General features: G+C 37.7%; 1 protein-coding gene and 1 non-coding gene across 5 annotated transcripts in view; one reads left to right on the forward strand and one right to left on the reverse strand.

Moving 5' to 3' along the window:
• Nucleotides 1–19085, forward strand: part of Pds5a (PDS5 cohesin associated factor A) — a 114375-nt gene that overhangs the window by 39002 nt on the left and 56288 nt on the right. For all 4 annotated transcript variants that reach the window (XM_036200407.1, XM_036200411.1, XM_036200410.1 and 1 more), the window contains 8 exons: nt 2707–2833; nt 3943–4023; nt 7185–7325; nt 8372–8487; nt 9155–9249; nt 10101–10246; nt 14888–15039; nt 16506–16619. In XM_036200407.1, the coding sequence (XP_036056300.1) occupies nt 2707–2833; nt 3943–4023; nt 7185–7325; nt 8372–8487; nt 9155–9249; nt 10101–10246; nt 14888–15039; nt 16506–16619 (972 nt within the window). The remainder of the gene's footprint in view (nt 1–2706; nt 2834–3942; nt 4024–7184; nt 7326–8371; nt 8488–9154; nt 9250–10100; nt 10247–14887; nt 15040–16505; nt 16620–19085) is intronic.
• Nucleotides 16677–16751, reverse strand: Trnaa-agc. The gene has a single exon. It is a non-coding gene; the product is annotated as a tRNA-Ala (tRNA).

Raw genomic sequence — 19085 nt, forward strand, 5'->3', positions numbered from 1 at the left:
TATGAATGTATACACATAGGCACATTTGTAACCACTGCTTGTGTTGTGCCTGCATTTCACAGGCTCTCCTTTTGAAGTTTGGCTCCTGTCTCTGACAGCTTGTGAAGTCACTGACTTGTTCCTCCTATAGTCTTCTCCACACAAAACCTCCAGCTACTTTTTGTTGTTGTTGATTCACTTCAGGAAATCTGATTATGATATATTGTAGAACTTTTCTTCTGGCTTTGGTTTGGTTTGGGTTTTGTACTTGGGGCTCCTTGAGTATCTAGACTCCAGGGCGTATCTTTTGATTACTCTTCCAAACTCTCATAGAAAGTCCAAAGGTTATTCATTCTCCAGATGCAAGGAATTTATTCACCTGCATGTGATGATCATCAAGCACTTGATTCTTTGGGTTTGATTTCTGAGTAATTCTTTGCTCACTGATTACTCAACTCTATACGCCTTATTCTGTGTGCACCCAGGAAGAACCATTAGGGTCCACTAGGGCTGATTTTCCTGGGCTAACAACCGCCTGTTAACTTACTGAGAACTATGAAAGTACTGTTTTTTTCCTTCATCAGTGTGTGCATGATAACCAATATCAGAACACTGTTGTTTCTATATCTTTCTCAGTTTTCAGTTGTTTCAGATACAGGGCAAATCACTGTGGTCACTGCATCCAGCTGCCAGTAAAATAAACTGACCTGGATTGGTGAAATCTTTAAAATAATTTGTTTTTGAGATAGGTTCTCATCAGGTATCCCTGGCAGGTCTAGAACTCATTATGTAGCCCAGGTTGGCCTTGAATTCACAGAGATCGATCGGCCTGCTTCTCAGCACTAGAGAGGCTGAGGTAGAAGGAATGTCACAAGTTTGAGGCTAGCCTGGGCTACAGCAGTGAATTCCAGACCAGCCTGGACTACAGAATGAAATTTTATTTTAAAAATACAATAAATGCTGGGCATGGTGATGCATGCTTTTAGTCCCAGCACTTGAAAGGCAGGGGTAGGCAGATCTCTGAGTTTGAGGCCAGCCTGGTCTACAGAGCTAATTTCAGGTCAGCTGGGGCTACACAGAGAAACCCTGTCTCAGAAAATAAAACAACAACAACAAAACAAATACTGGACAGGAAAAAGATGGCTTAGTAGTTAGGAATGCTTTCGGCTCTATCAGGACTCAAGTGTATTTTACATCAGGTGGCTCACAACTGCCTATTGTTGTGTTTGAAAAACAGTGAGAAAGAGTCACGTCATACAATAGGGCTCACTTGGTAGGTTTGTAGGAAGAGGGGAGAGAAGGGGATGAGAGAGAAGGGAGAGAAAGAGATGGAGGCGCCTTTTATAGCGAATGCACACAGGAGGTGCTCCTAGTGCACCTATAACTCCAGCTCCACAGGAATTCAACATCGGCTTCTGACCTCTGTGAGTGCCCACACACATGTGGTATACATGTAAACAAACCCAAAATAAATTAAAAAATGAAATAAATTTTTGGATGAGTAAATAAATGAATGCCTCCCAAGTGCTGGGATTAAAGGCATGCATCGCCAAACTTGGCCAGGGAAAATTTTTTAGTCTCTTTCATCTGTCTTCCTTGTACTCTTGCTTTCCTTCCCTTGAGGATATATGGATCTGAGAACCAAGCACTCAGATTTGTGTGTGTGTGTGCGCGTGTGTTTCATCAAGCTTACTATCTATACTCTCCAACTCATTCCCCTGCCCCACACACTAGACAGAGAATTGTGCCAGTTGGTGTTTTAAAGTGTGTAAGATATTTTGGAGAGTACACACAAAAGGACTGTCTTTCTAAACATTGTAGGAAACTATATCAGTGTGACAAATACCCCCCAAACTTTCAAAAGCTTCCATGTTTTCATCATTAAATGCTAGATGAGTTTTTTTTTTTTTTTTTTTTGGAGCTGAGGATCGAACCCAGGGCCTTGCGCTTGCTAGGCAAGTGCTCTACCACTGAGCTAAATCCCCAACCCCAAGTTAATTATTTTTTTGTTGTTGTTTCAAGAAAAATTTTAAAGCACTTTAGATAATTCAATCTTTCAATTTTGTTTTAAACTTCTGTATTTATACTATAGAATATAGTTACATCGTTCTGTAGAGTGTACATTTTGAAGGGATTTCTTTATTGTGAGTATGTGAATATATGGGTAAGTGACTTGTAGAATACTCCATTAGAAATTAGGGTGATGTTTGTTTAGAGTACTTTATAATAACATGGTTCAGTTATTGCAGGAGGCCTTGAGAGGGAGTAAATATGACAGCTGAAATTTCTTTGTCCTTGTCAGCATGGTTCCCTCAAGTAAAAATCTTTAACACCTCAGATTGTTGATGCTCTACTGTGATTGAATGTAGGGCTTCCTGTGTGCTAAGTGTTCTGCCACTGGGCTGTATTTCCCATTCACTCTCTCCCTAGAGAGAATCTTATTTTTATTTGTTCAACTGGCTTTAAGCTATGATTTACCATACTCAGTCTCCTGAGTCACTAGGATTATAGATAGGCCTTTTGCCTCTAGGTCCTGAGATTATTGCTTTAAAGTGGAAATTTTAACTGTCATGGTGGCACTTAGGGTGAGGAGGTGCAACCCAAGTTTGAGGTCAACCTAGGTTACGTAGCAAGACCTTGTCAACCACTAAACAAGTATATGAAAGAAAATAGACCCCAGGGAACTTTGTCTTTCTATATGTCTTAATTATTTTCCCTTCTTTTTAGCAATAGCCACAATAAGAAGGTACAAATGCACATGTTAGATTTGATGAGTTCTATCATCATGGAAGGTGATGGAGTTACTCAAGAATTACTGGATTCTATTCTTATCAACCTCATTCCTGCACACAAGGTCTGTATACTATCAAGATATTAAAGATCAGTTTATGTAAAGAAATCAGTTCCTGGCTTTTGACCATTTGCAATTTTATTTAATAATTCCTATTCTGACCCTAGAATGAGTCACAGTCTTATAGCCATTATCTTTAGATACGTTGTTTAAAATATTTAAAAAGTTTTTCATTTGTTTTTTTAAAAATGTGTATGAATGTTTTAAAAATGTGTATGAATGTTTTAACCTGCATGTATATCTGTGCACTATGTGTGTGTAGTGTCCACGGAGGCCTGAAAAGGGCCTGGAGTTAAAGACAGTTGTGAGACACTATGTGGGTGCTGGGAGTCAAACTCCTATCCTCTGTAAGAGAGGCCAGTGCTCTCAACCATGGGCCTCAGAAATGTGTTTCCAGTTTCTTTTTGAGAGGTACTAGATGAATAAGATTGAATCTGTTTCATAGTTGAGAGATGTTAACAAGTGTTCTTTAAAACAATAATTGTTTTCTCAATAAATTTTTAAAATTTAAATATATGCCATGGCCACCGTCTTTGGAAGCATAATAGTCATCATTTCAGTAACATATTATCTGGGTGTGAGACACCTTTACTACATACACTTGCTTGGGAAACAGGCAGGCAGATCTCTGAAGCTAGCTTGATGGGTAAGTTCCAGGCCAGCCAGTGCTTTCCCTACCCTTTCCTTTTTGTGGTGTAGAATTTGAATCTAGGCCCTAATAAATGTTAGATGATTGGTCTACTATACCACTGAATCACATTCCCAAGACTTTCTTCAAGGACACATTGATTAAATAGTGGGTTGGGGAAGGAGCATGTATTTAGGATAATATGTGTAGTGAGTTCATGTTGGTTAACATCAACTCAAAAGCCTTGACATCTGTTTTAGTTCAGTAAAGCTTTATATAGGTTGAACCTTTGGCTGCCTGTCTAGCATGGTTGTAGTGTTTGATTTGTTGAGTTCATTTGGCTGGCACCTTCTGTATAGAACCTTGAATGTAATTCACTTAACTTATTTCATATTTTGGTAGATTTGAAGTACTTAACCATTCTAATGATTCTGTCTCATCAGTTCACCAATTCATTTGTAGCTTTGCATGATTTGTTTTTCAGAACTTAAATAAACAGTCCTTCGACCTTGCAAAAGTCCTGTTGAAAAGGACAGTCCAGACTATTGAAGCATGCATTGCCAATGTATGTATTTCTGTATACATTTATTTCAGAACTCTATGATTCTTGGGGTTTATGTAGATTTATTAGAATCATTCATATACAGATATATTTCTTATGTAAACAGTTTTATTCAAATAAAATATGAAAACTGACATGTAAATGTGACCACAATTAGAGAAATGTAGCAAAACTAGAAAATGTCTTTAAAGTGGCAGTAATGATAGGAATGACTTTACAATCTGACTACATTTTCACCCCTCCTCTACCTCTGTATTCACAGTTGCCATATCCCTCCCAAATATGTGAAACTTTCATTTTGTTTCTGGATCTTTTCCCTTCCTTTTGAAAAAGGGTCTCATTATGTATCCTGGCTGGCCTCAGAGATCTGTGTCTTTATCTGTATGCATTTTCCTCTTTGCGTCTTCTGGGTCATTCTTTTAAAACTCTGTTTCTTCTTTACTAGATGTTTGTAAATGTGTGTTTTAAAAGACAGTGTGTTGTGGGGGGCTGGGGATAGCCTATAGGATCAATTCTGTTCTTCCATCATGTCTTGGGAAATCAAACTAAGATCATCAGGTTTGAGAGCAACTCTTAGCCTTATAAATTGTTTGTTTGTTTGTTTGTTTGTTTTTTCCGAGACAAGATTCCTCTGTGTAGTTTTGTGCCTTTCCTGGAACTCACTTGGTAGCCCAGGCTGGCCTTGAACTCACAGAGATCTGCCTGGCTCTGCCTCCTGAGTCCTGGGATTAAAGGCGTGCACCACCACTGCCTGGCCATAAATAATATTTTTAAAGATTTATTGATAACTGGATGGTGGTGGTGCATGCCTTTAATGCCAGCACTTGGGAGGCAGAAGTAGGTTTCTGTGAGTTCAAGACCAGTCTGGTCTACAAAGCAAATTCTAAGACAGCCAGGGCTATACAGAGAAATCCTATCTGGGAAAAGAAAACCAAAATAATGACATTCACCTCCTTTTCCCCCATATGCACATATACAAGCATTGGCATAAGTTAATTTCTGTAATGGACACGCCTTTAATCCTAGCAGATTTATTTGGGAGGCAGAGTCAGGCGAATCTCTGTGGTTTACGGAGTGAGATGCAGGACAGGCGCTAAAACTACACAGAGAAACCCTGTCTCAATATATATATATATATATATATATATATATATATATATATATATATATATATATATATATAATTTTCCTTTTTTGTTTTTATTTTTTTGTTTTTTGAGACCGAGTTTCTCTGTAGCTTTGGAGCCTGTCCTGGACTAGCTCTGTAGACCAGGCTGGCCTCGAACTCACAGAGATCCACTTGCCTCTGCCTCCCGAGTGCTGGGATTTCAGGTGTGCGCTACCACTGCCTGGCTAATTTTGCTATTTTAGAATAGTATTTCTTTTACAAATTTACTCATGCACATCTATTGTCTTTTATGTCTAGATACATATTTTAGTTTTTTGTTAATAATACAAATAGATATAAGTTGACACACTCACTTCCCTTATTGCCTTGTATTAAAGGTTTTATCGGTATTTTCCTTTATAGGCCATTTTTTGAGAATGCAACACTATCTATTGTGGAATTACCTCCTTATTAACAAAAGAGATTATTAAATTGTATAAAACTGCTATGTCTCTTATTAAATTAAGACTTGGTATGTTACCTTTAATGTCCTCCTCAATTCTCAGAAATCACCATCAGTAGGTTAAGATACACTCCCATAAGTATCATCCCATGCATATTTTTGTGCATACATAGATTCTTTTCTTTTCTATGTATAGGTGTTTTGACTACATGTCTGTCTGTGTACCATGTATGTACCTGGTACCCATAGGGATCAAAAGAGGGCATCAGATCCCCTGGGACTATAGTCACAGATGGTGAGAGCTGCCCTGTGAGTCCTGGGAATGGAACCTGATTCTCTGTAAGACGAGCCAGTGCTTGTGACTGCTGAAATGGGGCTTTATTTTAAGACTTTTTATTCTTTTCAATGATCCCATATTAAATATGAAAACTTTTCTGACTCATAATTTATCTTGTTTTATAAAGAAATAGATATAACTTTTTGATGTCAAAAGCAAATGCTGATTTGCATAGAACTGTGTTTTTAACATTTTGAAATCTAGTTCCTGGCTGGGGAGATGGCTCAGTGATAAAGAGTGCTTGCTGTTCTTCAGAGGACCCAAAATTCCTTCCCAACACTCATGTCTAGCAGCACACAATAACTGCCTATAATTCTAAATCCAGTGGAGTAACGCTGTCTTCAGGCCTCCATGGCCATATACTCAGAATATATGCACACACAAATGAAACCTATAAAAAGTAACAAACATTCTCATATATATATATATGGTGTGTGTGTAGATCACTTGTGATATTTTTTGTACTGTAGATATTAAATACTCTTTTTCTCCTCCAGTATTCTTTTAGTGTATCCAAGCCTCTCTGTGGGTGCTCATGAGTGCGATTAATTTCTTTTGGAGAAGGCCAGAAAACGTCATCACATTACCTGAAAGTAGAGTTACAGGCAGTTATGAGCCACACTCATAGATTTTGGGAAGTCAATTTGAGTCCTGCAAGAGCAGTGCATTCTTTCAATTGCTGAACCATTTTTAAATTATCATCTAACTTTTGTGTCTTCAACCTTTATTTTTATCCTAGTCAAAATGTATTTGACTTTCACTAGATACATAAAACAAAAGAACACAGAAACTTAAAGCCTACCTTAAAATATTATTTATTACTGAACTCATAGGAAAAATAGAATAAAATAGAAATCAGATTGAGACTTTAAATTTTTTCCTACTACTGAGTGATTGCTTTGTAAGTGTCCCTATAATGAATTACACATGATGTCTAAATTGTTTTATTTTAATGAAAAATGAAGGTTTTCAGAAATGTCATCCTTATTTGAAACACAGCCAATAATCACTGTTTTAATTCATGATTTGGTAATGTTTGGAAGTGTTTTCTTGTTTAGATGACTGTCCTTACATGTTAGTAATTCAGTGGTTAATCTGTTGTTTCTTTCCGTTATACCTCTAACACTCAGTCACAGTTTTCTCTGCATGTCTATTTATGGACAATTGCCTAAGTTTTTTTGTTTGTTTGTTTGTTTGTTTGTTTGTTTTTTCAAGTAAAATAACAGGTTTTTTTTTTATTGTAATATTTCCTATAGTTTTTCAATCAAGTCCTGGTGCTGGGAAGATCGTCAGTCAGTGATCTGTCTGAACATGTATTTGATCTGATTCAGGAACTTTTCGCTATAGATCCTCATTTATTGTTGTCTGTCATGCCACAGCTGGAATTCAAACTAAAGGTACCGTTAGGTTTACAGGAAAAAGTGTGTCTTGAAGATTTTTTTCACGAATCAGAAAGGAATGAGATGTGAGTTTAGTTTATCTTGGTTATCTTCATGACATCACAACATACATAGTTGTTATCTACTGATGAACATAGTGACACAGAGCTAGAAAAGTGGTGTTGTTTTTCAAATTTATAATATCCAGTATTTTGATATTAAATAATACTCATTTAAGTAGATACTAAAGTAATTTTACTAATAAGTAATGGGTTTAATCATTATTATGCCAAGTCAGTATATTAGGATACACATACAGTCACATACTAAATAAATAAATAATATTAGAAAAATAATTGATAAACTATTAATGTAGAAATTTTTAATCTTTGTTCTACTCATTAATTACAATGGATATTGTCAGTTCAACATATATCCGTGAGATAATATTTCACTGTGACTTAGATCAACCTGTGTATCAGCAATAAGAAACCATTTTACACCAGAAGGCCATTCCAAATTCACTTGAGGAACATGTGAAATTTTACAGTAAGGGCTATAGGTCAACTTAGTTTGGTGTTAGTAGTTTATAGTTGTAAACTTTCACATTAATTGAAATAACTAGGATCTTTAAATGCAGTCACTCACAGGTAATATAAAATTTCTTCTACTCTACTGTTTGACATTAATTTTTTTCTTTAGAAGTTAAGTTGGATTAACTAGTAAATTTTGGATGTACTAAACACTGTTATTGCTCAGCATTATTTTATTTTGCTTGAAGTCTTAGACAATGTAAAGATTTAATACAATGCTTATATTTGTACAAAGTATTTATAGTCAATATATAATTGGCAAATAAGTTGTAAAGTAGGCATAAATTAGCAATAGGGAAGATGTAAGAAGGTCAGAGAGCCACGTAATCTAACATAGAATCAGACAAAATTTCTCAAAGTAAACAAAAGCTTATAATATTTCATGTTGTTCATCATAATAATTGAAACATAAAATTTTTTCTATTTGGGTAGTAATGTGCAGCTTCCCTTCACTGTATCTTTTTTCTGTAGAGCAACGACGGTGAAGAGCGGTTAGCTGTGGTTCGGCTTCTAGCTAAATTGTTCGGCTCCAAAGATTCAGATTTAGCAACACAGAATCGGCCTCTTTGGCAGTGTTTTCTCGGGCGGTAAGAAAGCATAACTTTCAAATTTTGTATGGTCTCAGAGTCCACATGATTAAGATTACATATACCAAAATGTTAATTGATATTTGTTGGCTCTGTTCATGTCTGTGTTATAATTTTCCTTTTAGAATAAATTGTTGAGCAAAGTTTTTATGAAGGAAGTTTATTTGTTTATTGTAACACTTTATGCGTGAATGTGTCTTGTGGAGTGTGTGGGTGTGTTCTGAGTATTATTCTGTAGCAATATTTCAAGTTTAATAATTTAGGTGTGCAAAATCTGTTGTCTGAGTTGGATAATATGTTTATGGTAGTTTTTGTTTCAGCATGGTAAGCACATACTGTTTGCAAAATTGTTTCTATAGAATTATGTATCTTCTGTTTCTTTCTTTTCTTTGAGACAGGGTCTCTTGTTATGTAGCTCTGACTGTCTTAAGCTCACTCTGTAGACCAGGCTGACCTTGTCCACCCTTCTCTGCCTCCTGAGTGCTGGGATTAAAGGTGTGGACTACCACCCTCAGTTTTCTGTGTTTTCCATAGAACACATTAGCTATCAGTATAATTAACACAGTTTCTACTCAGTAATCATTGTCATTTATAAACACTTTTATGTTACTTATTTGAAAATAATTAATACTGCCTTGTTAATATTTAGCAATCTTTTTCTACTTAGCTTTAATGACATTCATGTTCCTGTGAGATTAGAAAGTGTGAAATTTGCCAGTCACTGTTTGATGAACCATCCGGATTTAGCAAAGGATCTCACAGGTAAGCTCCCTGGTTTATTACATATATTGCTTATAAAACATTTCAGATGTGGCCTGTATCTAACTCTAGTTTCCAAAAAGGATTTCATTCTAGGATGGCTTCATGTCTGCTTTGTGGAATAGGAAATTATTTTCTGTTAATAAGTTAAAATTTTATAAAATAAAATAAACATTCATGTATTGGTCATTTGTAATTTTTTTTTTTTTTTTTTTAGAAATCATATGTTGAGATAATGTAAGCCTTATGACATTAGAATTAGATAGAAAACACACCTACATTATTAAATACAATAACATACCTAATGTGTGCAGAAAAAAAGAGGCTATTTTCTATTTTAGATTGTAACTTTTCATTATTCAATTTAAAGTATTTAAACCTACCTATTTGGCCATAGCAAATAAAAAGCTTTCATGAACGTGCTGCTATTTATTAGAAACAGAAGAAATGCCTTTTTTGTTTTGATTTTATTTGTATTATAATTGTTTAGAAATTTAAAAGGTCATTCTATGTTTTTTATCATTTGATTTTATATATATCTTTTGTCTTATGAACATTTGTATTCTTTTTGAAGTCCTTTAATAATTTATAAATGAAATTCCATGCTTTAAAATTGGTACTGTATTGTCATTTGACCTTCTACCTAAAATTTATTTAAGATGTGCTCTGAAGTAATAAGTATAATTTTGTGAGTAGTAAAGGCTACTTAGTGATATCTTATAGGTAATTTTACTTCATCCTTTATTTTGTAACATTAATACAGACAAAGCTTAAAGCTTTTGTCTTTTTATCATTTTGAATCATGAACACTTTTATAACTAACATTTAGCTTAACTTTTCCTTTTTAATCATAGAATATTTGAAAGTTAGGTCACATGATCCAGAAGAAGCCATTCGTCATGATGTCATTGTTACTATAATAACAGCTGCCAAAAGAGACCTTACCTTAGTAAATGATCAGTTACTTGGCTTTGTCAGGGAAAGGACACTGGATAAACGGGTAAGATCTGGGAGTGTTACTATATCCTGATTTACTGTGTTCAAACTGTTTGCCATGTGTGTCTGGTATTATAATACCAATTGCAGCTTTTCTTTGGCTATTAGAATAACACTAAATGTAGAACTGTGGGTTTTTATGTTTCATGTACACCCACTTCTTTTGGAGATAGGTTGTCACTGTGTAGGTCCTGGAACTTACTTTGTAGAACATGCTGGCTGTAGACTTACAGAGATCTACCTGCCTCCATATACATAGTCTTTGCTTATCTTTCTGAATAAGTATGTTGGATTCTGAATCTTTTTTTCATATTATGGGAATGGATTTTTATTTCTTTTAATGATTTATTTCATTTTATGTGCATTGGTGTTTTGTCTGCATGTATGTCTATGTGAGGGTGTTGGGTCCCTGGTACTGGAGGTACAGACAGTTGTGAGCCATCATGTAGGTTTTGGGAATTGTACCTGGTCTGGAAGAGCAGCCAGTGATTTTTCTTTTCTTTTTTTTTTTTAAACTGCTGAGCCATCTCTCCAGCTCCAAGGGAATGGATATTTCTTACAGTAGTCTTATGTAAAGAAAAAAAAAAAATAGGTAAACGTAATAATTTGATTTTCTGCACATTTTACTTTGCAAAAGGCAAGTCATTGTTTACGTACATTTGCTTGTTATTTATATTTTCCATGACTTAGCTCCATCTGTCATTCATGTAGTTAAAAGAATATACTTCCTGCCGGGCGGTGGTGACACACGCCTGTAATCCCAGCACTCGGGAGGCAGAGGCAGGTGTATCTCTGCGTTCTAGGCCAGCCTGGTCTACAGAGCGAGTTCCAGGACAGCCTCCAAAGCTACAGAGAAACCCTGTCTCAAAAAAAAAAAAAAATCTACTTCCTAAGAAAGTACTGTTTCCACAAGGCCTGCTAAGCTAAGCAGAAATGGTCCTGTTGTTAGTTATTTTGCTGTTTCTGTCTTTGGATACAGTGAGAAATGTTGGCTGCCAAGGAAGTGTTGTGCTGTGAACAGTTACAGTAGTTACTGAGGAAGAGTGGAGTCAGCTTTAAGACAGAGCCAGACTTAGCAGGTGTGGTGTCGCAGGCCTGTAATTGAGGGGAAGAGGCAGGGGTATCTCTGAGTTTAAGGACAGCCTGGTCTACAAAGTGAGTTCCAAGACAGCATGAACTATACAGAGAGACCCTGTCTCAAAAAAAACAAAAGAAAAAAATCTTGTATGATATTAAGGGGACCAGCCTTAATATTATTATACTTCCCAGGGGCTCAGAAGAGAGAACTGTGAACGGCGAGGACTATTTTTGGGCAATAGAATCTCACAGCACACAGAGCTCTTAGTCCAGTTATTTATTCTTCCAAATCTCTGTCCTCCTGTGTCCTGGGAGCCTCGATATATATACACTTACAAGCAGTAATCCCTTGGCAGTGCAAAGCCAGGCTTCCAGGGTCAAACGGAGGGGTGATAAGAATCACATAGAGGGGCAGTAATTGTTAATTATCATTTGCAGCCCAAAAGGGAAGTGACTAATGGGGAAATGCTAATTTTTTGTTTTTGTTTTTGGTTTTGGTTTTGGTTTTGGTTTTTCGAGACAGGGTTTCTCTGTGTCGCTTTGCACCTTTCTTGGAACTTATTCTGTGGACCAGGCTGGCCTCGAACTCACAGACATCCGCCTGTCTCTGCCACCTAAATGCTGGGATTAAAGGCATGCGCCACCACTGCCCGGCATTCAACTATAATCATAAACATTATTGGTAGAAAATGTTAATAATCGCTGGCGGTGGTGGCGCACGCCTTTAATCCCAGCACTTAGGAGGCAGAGCCAGGTGGATCTCTGTGGGTTCAAGGCCAGCCTGGTCTCCAAAGTGAGTTCCAGGAAAGGTGCAAAGCTACACAGAGAAAGCCTGTCTCGAAAAACCAAAAAGAGAAAAAAAAAAAAAAGAAAATGTTAATAATCTCTAAGCTGCTAGGTCAATGGGGAAAAAATAAAACTGCCTTCTTTTTTCCCGTGGCTCCTATCTATCCAAGCTATCTGCTGTTGTTTTTCTGCAGTGTGGGGGAAAGTATGCTTGGTCTCTAGGCAACCTGTGTACAGCTAGATGGCTCTGGTGATAGTTAAAGGGAGATCTGGAACTGGAGGGAATATTTGGGAAAGGAAGTTAAGCTTAATTAGCACATCCGCCAGGCCTTCTCACTTAAGTCTGTTCTTATAGTACAGAGGTATCTCTGATAAGGTACTATCCTCCGTCTGGGGATGGACCTGGCCTGATGCTGCCAATGATGATAATTACAAGGAGGCTTGAACTGGGGTTCTGGCTGTGCATAGCTGTCAGTGCAGAAGGTTATCTAAATATTCCAAGAAGTGGTTAGGTAAGGAGTTAGAGGTTTATAAAGTTAGTAGGGTTATAAGAAAGGAGAGTCTGAGCTAAATTGTGTAAAGCTGTTACTTAAGGTCTACCTGACCTGGATGGTGTCTTCTTGTGGAATTTACCTTAAATCAGGAGACTGGACTGTTATTTCTGTTAGTCCTTGAATGTGGCTAAGGGACGTATCTTATTCCAGTACTGAAAGGGGAGAAAGGGATCAGCTGCAGGGAAGGAAGCCTGTCCTGAGGCTGTTCACCAAATACCTTGAATGTATATGTCCAGAGAGTGATCAGTCCACACTGTTAGTGATTCTTAGGGAAAAATCAATTGGGAAAACTTGAAGGCACACATGACTTTCATAACAGAAGACAGCTGATATATAACAAGACAAACAACACCAAAAGCTCCCTGGAATTTGGCTTCCTCTGAGGAATTTTTTGATCCCTTTTGGTAGTGCCTTTGCTATAACCAGCTGAGTTCCTAAAAGAGCCTTTTTCTTTTTTTTTCCTTTTTTAATAGCAGCAATTGCTTTATTGAATACTGGTTCATTTGACATTCTTGCAAAAACAACTGTTTTCTAGAAATGCATAATTTAGGTGTGATTTCAGAGTATACCAGTATGTTTTGACAAGCTAACAGAGGTGTTCTTTAATCTCCTTATTTTCAAAATATTCATGTGATATTAAAAAAGAAGAGGACATTAACATGTTTAATGGTGTCAATAATTAAAACTTTTGTGGGTTAATGTTAGTTTGTTTTTGTCTAAATTTACATTTTCAAGTTGTGGTGAGCTCACATTCCTAAATCTCCTCTTTTTCCTTGACTTATTACCTATCAAGGCTATGGATGGCTAGTGTGAGATTTCTTCCTTGGAGAAAAATACTGCCTTTTTTTTTTTGAGCTGAGGATCCAACCCAGGGCCTTGTGCTTGCAAGGCAAACGCTCTACCACTGAGCTAAATCCCCAGCCCTTTCTTCCCCCTTTTAAAACAAACATTTCTTTTTTTTTCCTCCTTCTTTTTTTAAACGTTGTCTTCCTTGGGGCCCTGGCTGTCCTGGAAAACTGTATAGACCAGGCTGGCTTCAGACCCATCAGTCTGCCTCTGCCTCCTAAATATTGGAATTAAAAGTGTTCACTACCATGCATGGCTTCTTTTTTTTTTTCTTTTCTTTTAAAGACAGGGTCTTGGGGCTGGAGAAATGGCTCAGTGGTTAAGAGTTTTGATTCCTCTTCCAGAGGTTTTGAGTTCAGTTCCCTGCACCCACATGGCAGCTCTCAACTGTCTATAACTATAATCCTATGAGATCTGATGTCCTCTTCTGATGTGCATACATACATGCAGACGAAACACTCATATTTGTACATAAATAAGGACAGGTTCTGCTCTAGCCCAGGCTAGCTATCACTTCTAAAGACTACCTAGAGTTTCTGTTTCTCTTGTCTCTACCCATTTGGTGTTGGGATTCCAAGTGTGCAATGATGGGAATCAAATCTCGGTTCTGAGCATGCTAGGCAGTCACTCTTCTAACTGAGCTACATTCCTAGGCCCCATACTTTTTTTTTTTAATTATTGGTGTATGTATGTGACATCTGTTCGTGTAGATCTCAGGATTGAAATCGGGTCATCAGGCTTGGCAGCAAGCGCCCCTACTTTGTGAACCACCTCACTAGCCCCATTATTCTACACAGTGAGGAAGTTCACTAAAGATAAGCAAAAGTTCTCATCAACTTTGTTTTTCCAGAGTTCTTGAGACTGAACTTTGTTCTTTCTTTATTTTTTTGAGCTGAGGATCCAACCCAGGGCCTTGGGCTTGCTAGGCAAGCGCTCTACCACTGAGTTAAATCCCCAACCCCTGAACTTTGTTCTTAATCAGTTAAGCTTAGGAGTATATGATTACAAACTAAAGCATTGTAGCCGTTTGTGTATAGAATAAATTATTTAATTTACACCTTTTATTTTTATCTTTATCAAATCAATATTTAAAGAATTGAATTGACTGAAATCTGTACTGTGCTTGGTTTGAGGAAGAACTAAAATTGGTAGGTCATGTAGCAGTACTGCCCTGGAAAATTTATGATAAAGCACCTGATGTCTTAGCAGGAGGAGTTGTCAAATGGTTAGTCAAACAACTTGGCAGAGCTGCTTATGAGAGGGTCCACTGTGCTGCTGAGAATGCACACAGCATCTACTGCATAGCCTAGCGCAGCCATTGCAGGTCTGCAGATTTGAAGATAGCTGTGATGTCTTGTTCATCTCAAGTGCTTTTTTTCTAGTGGCGAGTAAGAAAAGAAGCCATGATGGGACTGGCTCAGCTTTATAAGAAATACTGTCTTCATGGTGAAGCAGGAAAGGAAGCTGCAGAGAAAGTCAGCTGGATAAAGGACAAACTTCTGCACATCTATTATCAGAATAGCATCGATGACAAGTGAGTCTAATATTTTCATTTTTATGTAATTCATTTCTAGATATAGAAATCATTTTCTGTGTATTTGTACATAGGATGTTTAAGAATGATTCTTCTACGCAGCATTAGAGTAGTACAGTGTGTGGACTTGGGAGTGAGGAGCACAGGTAGTACAGTGCTCTGCCTCTTGTTTTTATTCCCATGTACTTCAGCAGTACATGTGGACGTAGGTGCTGCGTCTGAGTAGAGCAGTGTTTGGGAGCCTCTCTCATTACCTTCCTTTTTGGCAGTATTGCTGCAACCAGTAGAGGATTTTTCTCAGTTTTTGAATGTTACTTATTATTCTATTTTTTAATTATGCGAATACTTGGTTTTTGTGAAATATTTTACAGTGTTTTGTTGAATTAGAGTGATGACTTATGTATCACTGGATATATGTATTGCATTGGTTAATGGAGAGCTCTTCTGTTTATTGTATTCTAGCGATATTGAATAATACATTTAGAGTGGAGATAGGAAAAGTCAAATGTGCATATTTTCAGGAAGTAATATGATGAGAAATCCTCTTGTTTTAACTACATGACAGCATGGGAACGGAACTGAACTACAGTCAGGGAAGTTAATTAGTGTCTTGAGTTAGCAAAAGAACAAAAAAGGAGATTAAAAAAGGGAAAGAGAATTGGCTATCCTTGATATTATAGCTTTCTATTAGTACTACTTATAATCTGTAGTTTCAGCCTTCTGAAGATGAACTGGGACAGCCAAACCCCTGTAAGAATGAAATTTAAAGAAGAAAAAAAAAAAAGCAAAAAGCCGGTGCACGACTTTAATCCCGGCACTCGAGAGGCAGAGGCAGGCAGATCTCTGTGAGTTCGAGGCCAGCCTGGGCTACAGAGTGAGTTCCAGGAAAGGCGCAAAGCTACACAGAGAAACCCTGTCTCGAAAAACCAAAAAAAAAAGAATGACATTTAAGAAAACAGGGCTGCAATCACACACCTGCAATCCCAACACTTTGAAGGCTCAGGCAGAGGTTCAAAGCAAGCTTGGCCTATAGATAGCAAGTTTGAGGTCAGTCTGGGATACATCAGACTTGGTCTATTTTTTAAAAAAAAGAAACAACACCAATTTCCCTTCTCCCATAGGACCAGTGCTCACACCTGTAATACCAATCCCAGCACTAGGAAGGGTCGGTAGGAGGATCTCCATGAGTTCAAGGCCAGCCAATGCTACAGTGTGAGACCCTTCACTTTGGAGTAACAAATGTTATGACAAATAATGAGATAGGCCCCAAATACAAACTAGATGTAAAGTAATTTACTGAGACTCTCCCAAGGAAAGAGTGACTGTGTACTGAAGATTTTCATTATTTATGTGCACATAGCTCTCACCATTGGTGTAGTAACTTTATGCAAAATGGTTACATTCAGTTATCACCTCTTAAATAGCTTATCTATTTATTTTTTTTAATGTGTGTTTGTTTTCCATAGACTATTGGTAGAGAAAATCTTTGCTCAGTATCTTGTTCCCCACAATCTGGAAACCGAAGAGAGAATGAAATGCTTATATTATTTATATGCTAGCTTGGATCCAAATGCTGTAAAGTAAGTTACTTTCAATGTCTCATATATTTCCTAGGTGGGGCACTTTTTTGTTGTTGTTGTTGGAGCTGGGGACCGAACCCAGGGCCTTGAGCTTGCTAGGCAAACACTCTACCACTGAGCTAAATCCCCAGCACTCCCCCCCCTTTTAATACATGCATGTCTGTGTTGTCGGAATGTGTGTGTTTTAGTAATGATGTCAGTAATATGGTTTCAAATATTCAGTCAGTCATGTCTAGATTGATGTGTATGGGTATTTAAACTACCAGCCTTGGCTACGTATTGAGTTTAATGCTAACCAAGATATTCCATCTTGACTGAAAAGAGACAAGCATACAAGTAGACTAGGGTGCCAGGCATGGTGGCTCTATCCCAGCCAGCACTCAGGAGGCAGAGGCAGGTGGATATCTATGAGTTCAAGGCCAGCCTGGTCTACAGAGCCAGTTCCAGAACAGCCACAGTTCTGTAGAGACCCTGTCTCAGAAAACTAAAACAAAACAAAACCTACAACTGGACTTAGGTTATAGTTCATTGGTAGAGATCTTGCCTGGCATGCTGGCATGCACAAGGCCTTGGTTAAATCATCAGATGCATACACAAAGCATAAGACACTGCAACTTCAAATGTATGAGACAGTTGTTGAAACGGCAGAGTACATGGTAATACCATTTTGACTGTTGTCATCTGTTCATCCTACCTAAACTCACATGGTTTTTCCTTTATGATTGGAGAGACATTTACAGATACAGTGCTCTTTACCTCTAAATGTTTCAGAGTTGTTCATTATGAACAAAAATATTCTCTTATATAACTTTACATGTCTAAAAGTTTAAATTTTGGGGCTGGAGAGGTTGCTCAGTAGTTAAGAACAGTTGTGGCTCTTCCAGAAGTCGAGTTCAGTTCTCAGCACCCACATCTGGTAGTCTACAGCTGCCTGTATCTCCTGGCCTTAGAGGACACACATGGCATATATTTACACAGACATATATACATAAATAAAATCTGTGAAAAAAAGTTTTAATTTAATATTATACAATAATCTACTGTATCTAAATTTACTGTTTTCCATGTATTCCTCAGGGATGAGTTTTCCACCATCTGTGATTACATATTACATATTTAGTTTTTAGAATAGTATTGCATAAATTTGGCCTCAGTTTGGGTTCTTCCAGTGTTTTCTTGTCAGATTGACGTTATGCCTTCTCAGTAGAAATTCCACAAGCTAATGCTATGACCTTGAGACATTTCAGCAGTTATTCATCGTTCTTTGAAAGCTTAATGGTGGAAGCTAAGGCTTCTTTAGGTGGCTAAATCCTGCTATTCATTGATACAATTTATAGTTCTTTATCCTTCCTTCCTTTCATCAGGGTCTTTTGTAGCCCAGGCTAGGCTTTAACTTGCTATGTAGCTTAGGATGACCTTTAATTTTTAACTGTAATGCTGGCATTACAGCAGACACTTTGAACACACAGTTTATATAGTGCTAGGGATGGAACCTTTGTGCATGCTAAGCAAGTACTCCACTGCTTGTCAGTCCTCCATTTTATTTTTGTTTGTAAATATCTAAGTCACACAGTATTTCTTAGGAGAGCTCTTGACAGCTGGAATAAGGAGGGGATCTGTGTGAGGTAGGTAATCTCTTTCTTTCCCTGTCTGTCTTGACAGGGTCTCTCATAGCCCAGGCTCACACAGACTAACAGTTATCTGCTTTGACACTAAGTGCTATGATTACAGGCATGCCCCACCATACCTGGTGAAACTTGAATTCTTCTTAATTTTTCAGTCTTTGTGTGAGTGTGTGTGCATGTGTTCAAGTGCGAATGTGCAGCAACATGGATGTAGGCATTAGCAGACAGTGCCGGGGTCAGTGCCTGCCTTCCACCTTGTTTGAGACATGATCTTTTGTTTACCTGGTATATGCCAGGCTAGCTAGCCCTCCAGCTTCCAAGGATCTTCTGTTTCTGCTTCCTGTTTCATCATAGGATGTAGACGCATTTCTTAATGTTCTTATTAAATAAAAAACACAGAGCCAGAAATTGTGGTTAAAGCTGAGAGAGATCAGAGGAATAGGAACAGCCACAGCCAACCTCACCTCACCAACTCTGAGGCTTCCAAAAGCGAGTTACTTGTCTGCCCATGCCTATATGCCTTGCTGTTCTGCCATCTGATTTGCTCTCTGTCCAGCTACATCACTTCATCTTCCTGCCCAGCTCTGTCACTTCCTGTCTGTCTGTACAGACCTCCATGGTTAACTAGTGTTGGAATTTAAGACATGTGTGGCCGTGCCTGGCTCTGTTCCCAGTGTGGCCTTGAACTCAGATAGATCCAGACAGATCCTTGCCTCCCAAGTGATAGGATTAAAGGCTTGTGCTAACATTGCATGACTTTCGTGGTTACTTACAATGGCTGGCTTTTTCCTCTGATTTCCAGGCAAGTTTTATTTATTAAAGCACAAATAAAATACCACCA

The sequence above is a fragment of the Onychomys torridus genome, chromosome 10 (assembly GCF_903995425.1).
Source record: "Onychomys torridus chromosome 10, mOncTor1.1, whole genome shotgun sequence".
In the NCBI taxonomy this organism is placed as follows: domain Eukaryota; kingdom Metazoa; phylum Chordata; class Mammalia; order Rodentia; family Cricetidae; genus Onychomys; species Onychomys torridus.